Source organism: Labrus mixtus, chromosome 14, assembly GCF_963584025.1.
Source record: "Labrus mixtus chromosome 14, fLabMix1.1, whole genome shotgun sequence".
Taxonomy (NCBI): domain Eukaryota; kingdom Metazoa; phylum Chordata; class Actinopteri; order Labriformes; family Labridae; genus Labrus; species Labrus mixtus.
This window is the reverse complement of record NC_083625.1, coordinates 3,705,788-3,722,145: the sequence shown is the minus strand read 5'-3', so window position 1 is coordinate 3,722,145 and position 16,358 is coordinate 3,705,788. Positions and strand designations below refer to the sequence as shown.

Genomic DNA, 16,358 nt, shown 5'->3' with positions numbered 1-16,358 from the left:
AGCAGGAGGGTCAGGGGGTGAGCGGTTAAGTTTCAAAGCTGCAGAAATGTGTCAAGACATCTCACACTTCAAGTATAACTCGCTGTGTTATTAATTTTTAAGTATGAAAATGTAATATTCATAAAACTTTCAGAGTCCGAAAGGTGATCTCTCATCATGGTTAAGTCTTTGGGACGGGACGGGACGGGATGGTCGGCTCAGGAGGAGACAGTGATGAGGATGAGCAGCAGACTGAAAGAGAACCGCAGAGAGAGACATGAACTAAAAAATTAGGGCCGGACCGATATGAGATTTTTTGGGGCCGATGCCGATATCTATATCAGGAAGAGAAAAAAAACAGATACATTTGCCGATATCGTTGTTTGATCCATCTTCAATCCATAGTGATAGATTGATATAGAGCGCCACAGGAATGAGTCCTAAAACCAGGAAGTAAGTTAGCATTTGAGCGCCAACGGGGATTTTGAATGTGTTTGTGGTTAGACGCCTGAAATAAGGTCTGTGGTTAACACAAGCTGAAGAGATGTTGGTGTTTTGTTAGACCACATAAACTACGTTAGGTAAAACCCCCACTTGTGAATTTTGAAGTTTTTACTCGTCTTTAAAAAGGCGGTTGCTAACAAGTGGCTAAATGTGACTACAGCGGTTGTCGGGGACATGAAACGTCATCACGCCGGACACAGAGGTCGGGAACTCTCTCACTAGTCGGAGATGTCTCCTGTAGGTTTAATCTTTAGGTTAAGGTGAATATTATGTTAGTAAACTATTTATTAAGCTACGTGGATTAGTTTATCGGAGATCGTCTGAAGCGTAACGCTAGTGACGTCACAATCATCCGACCGTGGTGTAGTTAGCTCGTAGCATAACGTTAGCTTTTTACTTCTGTCGGCCACATTAACGCTTCAAACATCATAAAAATGGCGTTCATCTGTGAAGATTATCCTGCTGAACAAAACGCCTACGCTTCAGAAACGTGCGTTTGCCACAGAGATTATTTTCTGCAATGATCCAAAATCCAATGAAAACATCCCATAGGAGGATTCTGGTTAGACGCCATGGTCGATGCTACTTCAGGGTCGGCCTACAAAAATACGTCATGTGGTTTGTTCTCTATGTGGTGAAGTAGCCTCAATGAATGCACCTGATTGGATAGACGCGCTTTGCAGCAAATTGCTGGAGTCATTTGCATAGATTAGACCTCTGGTGCGGCGCAAAGATCCCATAATGCATTGCGCAACTTCCTCTCTGGCTCTCCATAGAAAATGAATAGAAAGCGTCGAGTCACTATACGGACAGTTTCTTTGTCTCTTTGTTATCAGTTTTTATACATTCTTATAAAAGTCTCACTGCTTGTTCTTCTTTCCTCGTCTCACTTTTTTCTCTGATGCTTTGAGTCATATTATTTAACATGGTTATTAAATTATTGTTTCGGCGAGCGCCAGAAGTACAAAATAATGATGACGTTCAATTCAGACGAGGGAAACAGGGGGGACATTTTCCAGATCTGACAGCCAATGCTTTACATTTAAAGTGCCTGCGCTTTTATCTATATGCAAATCTGAATGGGCCACTTCTCAAAGAAAATGTAGGTGTGAAAAACGGGCGGCTCGGAGCCAATGTGCTTAATTAGCATAATAAGAAAACAAAGACCTGCCCCTCAGGTAATATTAATCTGCTTAGTCAGAGCGTTCCTGTGTGGAAGTACTGCGCACACATCTCAGGTGTTATTTGTATATTTGGGATTTATTTCCCGTTATAAAAGAGTTAAGAATCATCTGCTTTATCGTGTTTCCAGAGTGGCATTTTAATAATTTACAAAACATTCCCAGAGTGTGGCCGTTTCTCCCTCGAGCCGACTCAGAGACACTGATTGACACTTTCATAACCTGCAGGATTTACTTCTGCAATGCTCCACTTTCGGGCTCTTCCTAAAAAAAAGAATATTTTTCCGAGCCGCTGCAGCTGCACGACTGCTGACGGAGACCAGAAGGAGAGCACGCGTCACCCTGCTTCTAAAGTCTCTGCATCGCCTACCTGTTTGTTTGAGAAGCTTCTTTATTGGTTTATGAAGCTCTTCATGGTCTCGCTGCTAGCTATCTATCAAATTAGCTTCTAAATGTTGAGCCCTTAGAGGTCGTCTGCAGGGGTACGTCCAGACTTTTTTAAGTTGGGGGGGCCACACTGGGGGGCTGACTCATGCAGGGGTGGCCTGAAGTGTGATGTGCGCGCACACACACACACACACACACACACACACACACACACACACACACACACACACACACACACAAATAAATATCCATTAATAATTAATTAATCTTATTTTCACATTACCATCTGTTTTTCCTCTGTCTGTCAGTACTTGTATTTATCTGGTTCTTTATCCATGACGTGTGTGTGTGTGTGTGTGTGTGTGTGTGTGTGTGTGTGTGTGCGTGTTTGTTTATTTGTTTATATGTGAAGCACTTTGTCCTACATTATAATTTTATGAAAAGTGCTACACAAATAAAGTTTGATTGCTCGATAGAAGCGTGTTGCAAAAAGCTTTTATTTTGAAGGAACCTTCACAATAAAGGTGAAGTTATTCATTCTGATCAGAATATGCCACATCTTATAGATATATATTTCTCTAATTTAGAGTATAGTGATTTCATTTCACCTTCTGTGTTTGAAAGCCAACATTAGGACTAACATCTTGGCTTAACTTGCTGCCTGTTTGTGTGACTGCTCATCATGAAAACGACATTCAAAGCACGGCTGTCACACATCACGTCACACACGTCTTTCTCTCAGGCAAACGAGGATGAAGTGATAAAAAGTGAAGGCTGACGTCACCTGCTCCAGCATGTTCTGCAGCCGCTCCGCCTCGAGGTCGATTACAAACTTCTTCTCCTGTCTCCGGTCCAGATCCTCCAGCAGCCGTCTGTAGCTGGCGTCGTTGAAGTTCTCCACGCAGATGGCGCTGATCTGCCAGTTGTTTTGTCCCGCCTTCTCCATGATGGCCTGCAGGATGGCATATCCTGATACGGACAGACACAGAAGAGGAGACACACGTGAGGAAAACACAGGAAAGCTTATTGAAACTACCCACAAGACAAGAGTACCTGAACAGGATGTGGAGCCAATGCACAGTCAGGTTGATTTAACCCGTCCTGTTTAATTGGACTACTGTCCTTGTCCCAGTACACAAGCACTGGGGGAGAATCGATTTATTGACACAAGTACGTCTCACTCCACTACGCTAGGTGACGATAAGCCCCTTTCAGCTAGTTTGACCTTCACCCTGTTGACCATAAACGTCACATACCAAATAATCGACGAATAAGTTAGCAATCCCCAAACTGATAGGACTCCATCCATGGAGTTCTTTATGTTTAACTCTTTCAGCTGACACATCAGAAATTGTGTCTCCTCTGTTCAATAATGCGTGGCTCTCGCTCTAGCATCATCCCCAACCTCCCCTCCATGGACACACTGTACACACAGCGCTGCAGGGGAAAAGCACAGAGCATCCTCAGGGACAAACAGCCACCAGCTCGTGCTCTGTTCAGGTGGAAGAACTCGGGCTATAACCTGCGACATCACAGGCCATCTCCACCCACAAGGCCCGCTACCGCAACAGCTTTTTCCCTGCTGCCGTGAGACTTGTAGCGCAGGACATTAAGATGGGAAGGAAGCACCTCACCCCCACACCTCACAGACTAAATGGACAGCTGACCACCTCACAGTGCAATACAAGTGTGCAATATTAACCTTAAAAAACAAAAAAACAGTGCAATTATATAATGTGAAAAATATGTGTGCAATAACCTCAGGTGCAATAAGAGATGTAGAAAGTAGAGACAAGAAAACAGATTTAAATTTTCATTTCATTGTACAGTGTTCCCCTTTGTTATTTTTTGCTTTAACTTAGATTCCAACCGCAACATCGAGGTGTTTATTCGACTTATAGGGCTATCACACTTGCAGAAATCTGCTGAAAAAAATCAGGATTTCTCCTGCCAGACCGCTAGTAATTTTGCCGCAGGAAAAAGGAGTCCAAGTGGGCTGATGTGAGGACGTCACCGGCGCTCTTTTCCAAATGTTTGATGTTCCCCGTAGTTTTGTCGCCTGCCGATAAAACACGCAGTGAAAAGTAACAGAGCAGTGTTGGTCAGTTGTCAACAGACTGTTGCAGCACAAAAGCTTCCAGCGAGCGCTCCCAACCGGCGCTTTTAAAAACGCTAGGTGGACTCTAAGCTTTACAAAATACTCATTTTTGAAGAAGTACTCCAATAGTAGAAACGCTTAACAGTGTTACTGTATTTTATCGTCGATCTGAATCCTGACTCTTAACTTTCTGCTCATTTATTACGGTCAACATGACGTGTGACTTGCTCCCTAAACGACTGAGTGTAACAGCTCCTGAATATGTTTACTGAAGAACGTTCAGCTGATAAACTTCTTGGCTGCAGTGCGGCTCGTTGGACCTTGTGAAGGGATAAAACACAACCTGATAATTGCTGCTTTGAGCGAACACTGGCTTCAGTTGACACAACACCCCTGGCAGAAAACACCCTTCCTTTTTTTAAAAAACGAAAGCAAACTCCTTTTCGAAGCTTTTCATTTTTGTCCAACCGGAAAAAAAAATCCTGTCTTCTGTACCGTTCAAGGACTCGGACTCGCTTCTTGTGAAGACCCAGTAGGGGATGTAGGGCTCGCTCCTCGCTGTCATGTTTGTGTCTGAAGAAGATGAGTGTCAGGGAGGAAGCTCGGGAGCTGTGAGGGCGGCTGTTCTCCAGCATGAACAGATGTCCCCCTTAAACGGCCCCTCCTGGTGGCCATCACAATCTGGCAACCCGTCTCCCTTTGCTCCCAATTAGTGGATTAACCTGTGCTCTGGCAACCCGGCTCCATCTCCACCTTCTACCATCCCCTCCCTCACCCCCTGCTCCCCATTAGAGGGATGTCGGTGCCAGGAGGGACACACACACAAACACACACACACACACTCACTAGTGCTTGTATCATCTCAGACTGTCCTTAGATGCTCCTAAAGGGGGGGGGGGGGGGGTTCATGACATTTTGGATACAGCTGCAGAAGCGTTGGGAAGCGAAATCCCCAAAGAGACCCAATCACTGTTCATTTTCTCAGTTATGACAAAAGACAAGAGGGGATGCATGTTTAAGGGCAAAAAAATGCTTCAATAAAGACTTTACATCAGGCACATATTTTGCTGATTCACGCCTTTGTTTTTTAAATGATCTGACAGATAAGAGGAGTTGCAGATAAATGTCGTAGTTCATGGTCAACCAAAACTAGTTCCCTTCTTTTATTGAGTTTGAAGCTTATATTTTTACCAACAAAGAAACAAATAGACAAAGAAAAGAGCGGGGGGGGGGGGGGGGGGGGGAAGGTCTGATAAAGGTTGATCTATAAAACACTGAATATTTAAATGCTGGGTATAGATTTGATATATTTTGGTGTTGTTGCACATTAGACCTCTGCACATCGTTCTTTGTGTGAAACTTTTATTGCTGCCATCTTGGCCAGGACTCCCTCGTAAAAACAGAGTTTGTATCTCAATGGGAATATTCTTGGTAAAAATGCAGGTTAAAGAAGCACATAGACATGAGGTGGTGGTGGTCAACAATCCTCCATTACTGCATGGCATTTACTTACCATTAAAAATGACTTACCTTAGTATGTATCTAAGGCAGTAACCTTATTTTGAGCCACTTTTGTCAAGAAATATGTGAATCTTGTTACCCCAGTCCCAGTAAAAAAAAAGCATCAATTATCATCAAAATGGTGTTAAAGTAAAGTACATAATCTGAACAACATTTCAGTTTTCAATGAAATTTTGACAATTTTTAGTTACAGCTTGCAAACAACCCAAACTTCAAGCTGATGCTAATGAGCTAATAGAAGCAGAGTTGGGTTTTCTGGCACAATTTCACCAAATAATGAGGTGCACAGAGAGTGAAAGGCTTTAATCCCTCTGGCTTTCCTCTGTGAGTTTAAATCAAACCCTCATCATGAGAATCGTCACCTTGCAGCGTGCACAACTCCTCTGCTGCTCTTATATTAGCTTTCTCGTTGTTTTTGCCAACGTAGCCGTCCACATCACACAACCTTTGCCTTGCAGGTCTTAATGGTCCCTCGAGGACTTAAAGGCTTTGAGCTACATGCTAACGTCAACACTGCGGCATGCTGACGACGACACTTCTAACGTGCAGATGTTCAGCAGGTGACCCACGCTCACCCTGTTAGCTTAGTGCGTCAGCATGCCTGTATTTGTTAATTAGCGCTGAACATTAAAGCACAGCTGAGGCTGATGGGAATTTAAGCCCTCCTTGTTTTGACCTGATAGTGGTGTTTAATTACTGCGGCTGTATCTCCAAACTGCAGTTACCTTACAGTTACAGTGACCTTTTGCTGTATCAGAATTCACACTTGCACACGTATGACCTTTGCACCCAAGATGAACGTTATCATTAGGGCTTTCAGTTGTTAATTGCATTTAATCATTGTGTTTAAAATTCCATTATTTTGCACCTTTGGTCCGACCGATATGAGATTTTTTGGGGCCGATATCGATACTGACATGGGAGAGAAAAGAAAATCTGATGTATCATCCAATGTTTTTCTAAGATCTATGTTCAATCCGTAGAGATAGATTGATAGAGATATATAACTACTTATTGCATTGATCCATAAAATGCAGTTATCAAAGACTTGTGGAAAATATATGTTATGTAGACAAGATGGTCACTCAACTGGAAAGTAACTACGCTTGTAGGTGCATCACCGCCTGACACTCTGGAGAGTTATGATGCGTGTTGTAATCCATATAGCGCCCTCTGCTGGTGAAAGGGAAACTGCTAGTTTAATAGTGATGTGTGGTAGTGGTGACTAAATATAGTAATATCGGTGCATATCTGCGATTAAATTAGTCGATATCGATAGTTACTGGATATGATAATATCAGCCGATATTATCGTCGGGTAAATTACCGACATGTTCTTTCACTTTGACCATGAAATCAACTCAGTTTGTCCAACAGGTGACTTCTTCCGCCCAATAAAACCACCTCTTCTCTGAATCAACAGTTATGTAAACTTGCTTTCCAGCATTAAATTGATGCAACACAACAAATACACATTACCCATAATGTCACATTATTTGCCGATATCTGTCATCAGGGCAGAGATCAGCCGATAACGATAATCAACGGATACATCAGTGCATCTCATATATTTTCTCCTTTTTGTCTGTTTACGTGATCATTTTTTATACAACACATAAAGAAAAAGCTGTGTTGATTTATATGTGGAGCACTCTCCGTGGGGATACTGATTTATTTGATACATTTTCACAAACAGAACTTTCTAAAACTTGCGGATCCATTTTCTTGCAGCGTTTTGTCTCTCCAAGGAGGAAAACTCAAAAAAAAGAAAAACGACTTTAACTGCTTTAAAGACGTTGGAAGTCTCCAGCCCCCCCTGGTTTTGAACAAACTTAAGATCCTTATTTCAACATTTACTTTGTGGCGTTCCTGTCCAGGGACTGCACACAGACAGTAGCTGCTAGCTAAATCGGATATAGAGTGTCCTTTGTTTTGGTTGGAAATGACGGCTTTTGTTTTTTTTGGTACATTGTCCCTGACAAATAAAGATAACACAAAGGCCGAGCTGTGTGCCACAGACTGGGCTAAAAATGACTCCCTGTGGTCTCTGCAGCTACTTTGCTGCTATCGACTCCATCGACTGATGCTGTTTCAGCTACAAATGAGCAGCTGCTCGGGCCGACTGTTGGTGTGTTGTGGTGTGAAACCAGAGTTTAAGTCATTACACTGCAGTTAACACGAGTTTCTCTTTGGTCTGATATAGAGGCGTTCAATTTGGTAACACAACAGTTGGATTTTAACCAACAAACCACAAACATAGGTTCTGGAAATGCCATTTATGCTTTTAGCTATTATTCCCATTTTTTTTAGCACAACATGACCCCAGACAGCAGAGAGTTATGAGGAGTGTAGAAAGTTATAAAACCAACAAACTTTGTGTCTTCTCTGCGTCTGTTCTCCTGCCAAATGCACCAGTGGGTAGAATCTGTGTTGAAATGTGAAGGTTTGGATGCTACACTTCTTCAATTACGTAATACTGATATGGACCTACAGGTCCGAAATAAAGAATAAAGTATGAACAACCAACAAGGTACCTTGTGCACAGCCAACCTGGCTTCTCAGGTGTCGCTCGGTTGCAGGAACAAACAACAAAAAATAAATCAATAATCTGGGGCACATTGAAAATATGCCAAACCTAACACACGGTTCATTTATTAGATCTTCGTTTATACTGTCTCCATCAGCAGAGAGTTTTAATGCAGATGTACAAGCTCACTAATGACAGTAAACATATACATTTTTTCTTTTTCTTTCAATCATCACATTCAACTTGTCTTTGTTCTCTTGTAAAAAGTCTTTGTAATTAAATTCTTCGTTGGAAATGTTTCCATTTTTAGAGTCCTAAGATTCAAGATTCAAGATTCAAAATGTTTATGTGCACAGTAGGAAACACGTTTCCCTGGACAATTAAATTCTTTCTTTGCTGTCCACAATGAATGCCAACAATAAAATATTAAAATTAAACATAGCCGAATAAAAACAATAATAATATATCCAAATATACAAAATATACAAAAAATAAGGCAACTTGAAGGCAGTAGAGTGCAAATAGAAAATTTAAACTGAGCATGAGGTAGTTTGTGATTGTTACACAGTTGTTTAGGAGTCGGACGGCAGTGGGAAAGAAAGAGTTCTTGAGTCTGGAGGTAATACTGCATTTAACACTTCTAGGTAACCAGTATTTAGTGGTAAAGAAACGTTCTGATACGAGTGTCACTCATAACGGCTGCTTGATTCTGACTGGCTCAAGTGGTGCACGTTATTTATTCAAATTAACAAAAGAGATTTTTATATGCAGATATTAATAACATCTAAAAAAAAAAAACATGTTAAAATGTTATTCATTGATTTCCCCCCTCTTCCCTCCACGTTTCTGCAGCCCCCCTAGTTCCCCCCCCTGATGAACCCCCCTGGGAGGTCGGGACCCCCACTTTGAAACACACTGCTCTACGTTACAATAAGAAGTCCCATCATATCCCATTGAGCTGCACGGTGGTCGCAGCATACGGACAGAAAGCCGCAGTGAAGGCGGTCCAGCCAACCAAAGCATGCAGTGGGCCAGCTGATTACCAGCTGATAAATGTGTAGCCCTGAGGCAGTGCGTGGAGCAGCAGCCAGCCGCAATCAGCATCAGCGTCAGAGACACAGCCACACAGGCCGCCGGGCACGCCGACGCTGCAGCGGGTTTGTGGTGATTGGAGCAGAGCCGGACGCTAGATGGAGGCAGCAGCAGCAGCAGCAGCAGCACTGAGAGAGGAGAAGATATCTGAGTTTTATGTCTGTCCTTCCTTCCGTTAGATCTTTTCCTTCTTTATGTTTTCAAATTCTTCTTCTACTTCTTTTATCTTTACCTGTCATGTTTATATCTCTTCTTCGTATCCATTATCTTCTTCTATCTTGTCAATAGACTGCATTATAAACCTGGACGTCACCTATTGGTTCCTGAAGTGGACTTTTGAAGCCCAGCGTTGGCAGCCACCATATTGAAAATGTTCCCTCAAAGTAACTTTTAATCCAGTGGAGCTCAGGTTGGTTTCAAGCCTCCGGACAAACAGCTACAACACACACACACCTGATAGCCAGATTAGCCACGCCCCTTTTTATGATTAACTCTTATCCTTCATAAAATAAAAACAAATAAAACTCAACCCCCGTACTGTGTGCCAATAAAGACATGAGCTATTCAGACTGGATTTGTTTTTTGAAGCAGACTGTGAACATGTTTAAGTCTTGAATGAGTGTTAATGTGACTTTTAGAACAAGCCTCAAGTGGACACTCCCGGAACTGCAGTTTTTACACTTCTGCATTGGCTTCATTTTTGCATCTTGATCTTTTATTCCCTTCTGTTTTTAATTCCTTCTTCTTCTTTCTTTTGCTCTCTTATTGTTTTCCATTTTCCTCTTCTATCTTTTCTCCTTACTGTTTTTCTCCTTCTCTATTTCCCTTTTCCTCCGTGTTGCCGTCCTGTCTTTTACCCTCCGGTGTAATAAATGTCAGAGTCTGTGTTGGGACTGAATCCTTCCTCCTCCTCATTGAGTCGGCCTTTTCCTCTCAGAGTACACAAAGTCTTTTTCTTTTAAACAGACTCATTCATCATGGCCTGCAAACACCGCTGCTTCCAGCCCGCTTGTTTCCTTCTCGTCTTTTTTTTATTACCCATCCTCTTGAATCCTCTCGCCTTGTTTTGCCTCCTCTCTCTCCTCCCTTGTAGCTCGCAGTCCTCACCTTTCCTCCCTTTCTTGTCTCCTTTGGTTGGGTTCCCTGTCATTCTTTTTTTATAATCCCTTGTTGTCTTTCCTCCCTCCTTCATTTCTTATCTCTATCCTTTCCTCTCCTGTAGTTTCACTTCATCCCCTTCCTTCCATCCTTGTTTCCATTTCTAAACCTCTTTCCTATTTTTTGTACATTTTTTCTTTCTCTCCTCTCCGGCTTCTCCTTTCCTCGTCTTTTGACTCCTCTGCAAACCATTTTTTTTGTCCTTCACTCTCTCCTCTCTGTTTTTATTCTTACCTTTCCTTCCCTTGTTCTCTTACCCTCTCGTCTTTTCTCCTTTTGTTTCCCCCATCCTTTATTTATTCCCCTCTTGAGTTATATTCACCTTCCTGATTTCCATTTCTTTCCTCCCCTCCTTACCCTCCACTTGTCTTCCCTTTCCTCCTCTTGTTTTATCACCTTTCCTTTCATTTAATTTCTCTCCCCCTTGTCCTCTTTCCTTTCATTACCTCTCCTCTCGTCACCTAATCTTTACTCTTCTGTTTTCTCCTCTCGTCTCCTTTCGTTTACTTCTTTGCTTTATTTTCTTGTTTCCTCTTTCCTTTGATGCCGCCTCGTTTCATCTCTTTTCTTCTATGTTTCTTCTCCTCTGTAATGTTTTTTCTTTGTCTCTTCTTTCCCCTTGTATTTCCTCTCTGATGTATTAACTACCTTTTTAATATTTACGTTATTTACAAAACAATTATTTTTGCTTATGATTTTGAATGTTTACGTGTTAATTTTAGGGTCGCTAATACAAAAAGCTCTGCACACTTTCTCTCTCTTTCTCTGTTTCTCCCTTACTCACTCACACCCATGCACGCTCGCACGCATGCCTACCACATGCATGCACGCTCACGCTCGCTCACACACACAGTGGACTACAGTAACAGCCTCTTGTATCTCTGGAGCTTTGATTCAGGGAATCAGACTGGCGCTCATTGACTGAGCTCAGCCATGCGTGGGCTGATTCTACATTACAGTCAATACTGGATGAATGCCTGGCCCTGTGTGCGAGAAAAAAAATCCTCAGGCCAGAGTGCTGCAGCCTGCACCCAAAAGCCTTCTGAAAAGCACACGCATGCGCACACAGAAAACACACACACACACACACACACACACACACACACACACACACACACACGTATACAGTGAGGCACATTCATACCCTCGTCTTACAAAATCTCATGAGGTAAATAAGCAAGTGTGCCTCTTACTCACTCTTTCATAGAGAGAGCGTTGCAGTGCAGTATCAAATTAAATACACAGAAATAATAATTAGAGGGACGCTGCCTTTCTCTGCTTTTGCAGCCGCGTGCAGAAAAGAACGGCTCGTGATTTTCTTTTTAAGGATTGCGTAAACTGCACGTGCAGCAGGAGTTTTGCTTTCATGCTTTGCCAGGCGGTGAAACAGATTTGAGTGATCAGCTAAAGCTGCTGGTCCAAAAAATAAATGAATAAGGGACACTGAGGGGGGGGGGAGAACAAAAAAATGCAGGAATAAGCAGCTCCGTCTCATTCTCAAGTCATCAAAATATTGTTAGAGGCTCGAGGCATCAAAGTGATGACGATGCTTCAGGAACCCTCAAAGCGTCATTTTCTGGATACTGTTTTCTAGCGTACAGTTTTAATGTGGCATGAAGGTCAGATTCGTCGTATCAGCAGTTCCAAAGTCTGCATGGTGAGTCAGTCAGGTATGGCCTATTAGTAAAAAAAAAAACTGTACTATACCAGTCCTAGTAAAAATAGTTTGTGATGACTTCTTTCAAAAAGCCCTCTTTAAAGGCTTTATATGTGATTTTTTGATCCAGCAGATGTCGCCCTTGAGCTCCAGCATGAAACCAAAACAACTCGCGCTGCATTGTTGTGTTAGCATGCTAATGCTAGCGATCTTTATTATGCTCGTATCTTCACACTGCATGTAAATTTACCTGAAATGAGCGTGATCTAGAAACACAGTTAAGCAGTGAGTACAGTATGTTATTCTTCTTTTCTCTAGTCCCTCAATTAAACAACTTTTATACACGAGGGGAGGAGTCAGCCGGCCGTCCAGGCGATGTAAACAAAGTGAAGATAGGACTCTGAAAACTCTGAAAACATCACAGACAGTGGGACTCGGGTGTTACACCCATTGTAGACAGTCATGACTCACAGAGTTATTTTCAGAGGATATACTTGATTTATATTATATTTAAGTGTGAAAAATCACATAGAAAGACTTTAAGTAAGTTACACCATGTACGGCTTATTTTGTTGTATAAGTATTGTTTAGGTATGTAACAGATATACTCATGTTTGTACTTATGTCATGACCTCTATCTGAACACATTGTGACCTCCTGCCCTCTCTGCCTGTATGAGGTTGGTTTAGTTTAACTTCCTGGCTCAGCAGCCAATAGGCGTCAGGAAGGAGTGAACGCCTGAGTTCATCTGGCCTCAGCTTATTTGTGTAGCACCTCTCTGTCCTCTCGCCCTCTCAGGCCTCCACCAGCTTGTTTGCACTTCACAACATTACACAACATTCATGGCTGATTTATCAGACTTACATAACAATGATTGTTTTGACTTTAGTTTATAATACAATAGAAACAACAACTAGTAAACTTCTTCAAAAAGTTATTTCAGGGTACTTTGACAGAAATATCGCGTGAAGAAATCCAACAGCACTGGCTGTAACAACAGCAGGTCATCAGTGCATTTCATTGAGCAGCAGCTAGAAGCAGAAGCATCACCCACAGAGAGCCGGTGGTGTTTCTTATATCTGCAGCTTTACATCCAGAACATCAGATTCCCTGACAGCCAAGAGTTTCACATCGTTAAGGATGACAACAGCTTCAACAGGAAAGGCAGAGCCCAAACATCAGCCATCAGTCAGAGGGAATGTGCTGCTGATTGGTTTCAGCACTATGGACAGAGCCATCAGCAGGACTGACACTAAAGAAAATCAAACTTCAGCAAATACAGCAATGTTCTCATTAATACAGAAAACACAGAGCTAATGGAGTCTGCTGTGGTAGCATCACATCTGTCCCCTGTTCTCCATTATTTAAAAGAGTTAATGGACATGAAATTTACTGAAAAATCTAAAGAAGTCACCAAGATCAAGTTGCCCATGAGAAGAACAAATTGTCAGCAAAACAGGCAACCAGAGCGTATAAAGCTTTTCTGTTTATTGAAGATTTAAACGTTTAATTCAAAATCTATATTTGTGTAAAAAAAAAAGAAGAAAATAGAGGGAACCCTTTGAGCTGCACAAGCCTCCTTCTCCACAATCACCTGACAAAAGCAATCCTTCAAAACTGACGGTCTATTTAAACTGCAACATTTCCCATCTCTGCTTCTCTGCCCTGTTTTTTGCCGCCCTGCGTCAGCACTGCGCTCATACCTTCAGCCCCGCCTTCTCTCCTGCATCCACCTGCAGGCTGCAGACATAAAAAAAAGATCTCCACAGTCATGCACATTTGCCTTTATCTGCATTTTCCTACAGTTTTTTTTTTTTGGTGCAAAATCAAATGTTTTATAGTCAGGAGTATTTGGGTAGTTTGGTTGACTTGTTTCCAGGATTGAACATATTGATTTAACGATTTTATGAAATGTCAGTGGAGGCTTTAAATGGGAAAATTTACTTCTGGAACCAGAGACGCCGAACAAGTGGGCGGTCACCGTTGAGCTCTATTGACCTCTCATTCAGAAAAGTATAATATCTGATATCACCGTTCATGTAAATTAAGGATTAAAGATTGTGAAATACTTTGCTCAATTTCAGAAAATAAGAATTTTTAAGTAGATTGGACTCTGCATGCCTGCTCTAAACTTTATGTTTATCAAAATTAAGTGTTCTAATTTTCAACTTTCTAGCTTGTTGCCACCGTCCAAACTGCAAACTGTTCACCTCGATGAAACACTACATGTCATTGCTTCACCTCCACACAGAGCCTCTGTAATCCACAATCCAAGGTTAACGTCAGGAAGTTGAGTTTTTACAAAGTCAGTGAACACCCTTCCCTCCATCCATTAAGGTAAAGGCGAGGAGACACAGAGAGGATTATCGCTTCACGATGAAAAAAAAAAATGGACGAGGGGTTGTGGGTCTGATGGGAAGTGCTTTTAAGGAACACCCTCTGCTGGAGGATAAGTCAAGGACACGTGTGCTTTAACGCAGAGAGGTGAATTAACACAAAACCTCTGAGCACCTCGAAAAAGATAATGCACCTCTTACTGCGCTGCCAAGCAATAACATTCAGGTGCACTGCAGCTGTTTGCACCTGCTTAAATTAAAGTGTGAGGCATACGTTTGGTGAAGACGTTTACCCCTCTCTTTATGCAAATGAGCCTAATTGCAAAAAGTATTAAAAAAAAACAAGCACCAGTGTGAAACTATTCAAGGCTTCAGAGAGTTTGTGACAAATTTGCATATTTAAAGATGGAGTCAGTAACTTTGTTTGTTGCAGTTTGTAAACACAACATTTAAACTGGGCCCCTCCTCCTGGGCTCTTCTCTCACTGCAGGATGTAGTGTGTACTGCTTGCACCTTCACTGCAAGCTACTTCAAGCTAGCACAAGCTAACCACCGTTGGTTTGCGACTGCCTGTCCAACAGAAAGCACACCAACTCCTGGTCCGAGGAGAAGGCCAACACAAGGTTCATTTCGCGTTTCGCCACACTATGATTATACTTTCTCTTCTTTGCAGCTACGTCCACATCAGGTCACATTCGCAGGTTTGAATCGTGTCCTATTGCTACAATGTACCCACTACTAAATGCATCTGCGCGCTGTCATTGGCTGGGGGGAAATACACCAGCTCTCCGCCCAGAAACGTCCCGCTCAACCAAGACTAAAGCAAACAATAAAACAACAGGACGAGGACAGAGCCTCTGCACACACTGTCACCACCAGACATGTGTTGAAGCCCAAAAGTGATGATTGAGCGGCATTACTTTTCTATATTTTATTTTTTAGGAAAAAGCTGCTGACTCAACCTTTACTTGGTGTCACACCCAGAGTTTTGTGTTTTTTATATTTTATATTTTACATTTTTAAATTCTATTTGATATATTGTAATAGCTTCTTATACTGTATTATTTAAGTTGTTGCTAGTTCTGCTTTATTTCTGTGTAAATTGTTTAGCACCAATACATCAAGTCAAATTCCTTGTATGTGTAAATGTACTTGGCATTAAAACCCTGATTCTGATTCTGATTCTGATTCTGATTCTGATTCTGATTCTGAGAAGATATTTCATGGAGAATAAAACTTTAAGAGTTAACCGCCTTTGTCTTGCCTTGTTTTTCCTTTGCACAAAAAAACCCATCTGCACTTTATCACACAGATAAATGATCAGATTCATACCAACGGCAAATTTTTGCTCGTCTGCAAAACTTCACGGGCATGTGCGCGCAGTAATAGCATCTTTCATGAATGGGATCTTGAGACAAGGCCAGATGAAATTGCGAGCGATTTCAATTTATGCTTCTATCAAAACCCACAATCCATTTCTTTCTGTTCTTGCCCCTGTGAGAAGTTCACATCTGAACACATCATCATAGATCAAATAGTCATTTTTCGCACCACTTCTGAGTGTTAGTTCAGTTTTGAAATGAAGAGAGACAGAAGAGAAGCCGTGTCTCTCAGCAACACAGTCAGACTGCGGAGTAAAGGCCAACATGTACTGACACGACTTAAGAACGTTTCTGAGCCCAGTTTTAGTCATCCATCAGTCATCTGTCTCCTTTAACAGATGTGCTTGTATTTCCACAAAATCTATCACTCACCATCAGCTCTGACAAGCCTGCATGTGTCGCGCGTCAACGCTCCAACGCCTCTGATTCTTTTTCGTTTTAACACTTCTCTCTCGCCACTATTTTCCAGATGTTATGAACTCGTCTTATGAAATAAATATCTGGAGTGCCGAATCAAAGTTCCAAGTGTATCTGCAC

The 16,358-nt window shown here is 41.9% G+C and overlaps 1 protein-coding gene across 2 annotated transcripts in view; it reads right to left on the bottom strand.

The window, feature by feature from the left end:
• The window catches only part of gria4b (glutamate receptor, ionotropic, AMPA 4b), a 152,235-nt gene that overhangs the window by 60,966 nt on the left and 74,911 nt on the right, over positions 1 to 16,358 (bottom strand). For both annotated transcript variants that reach the window (XM_061056386.1, XM_061056385.1), the window contains exon 4: positions 2,836 to 3,020. In XM_061056386.1, coding sequence (XP_060912369.1) covers positions 2,836 to 3,020 — 185 coding nt within the window. The remainder of the gene's footprint in view (positions 1 to 2,835; positions 3,021 to 16,358) is intronic.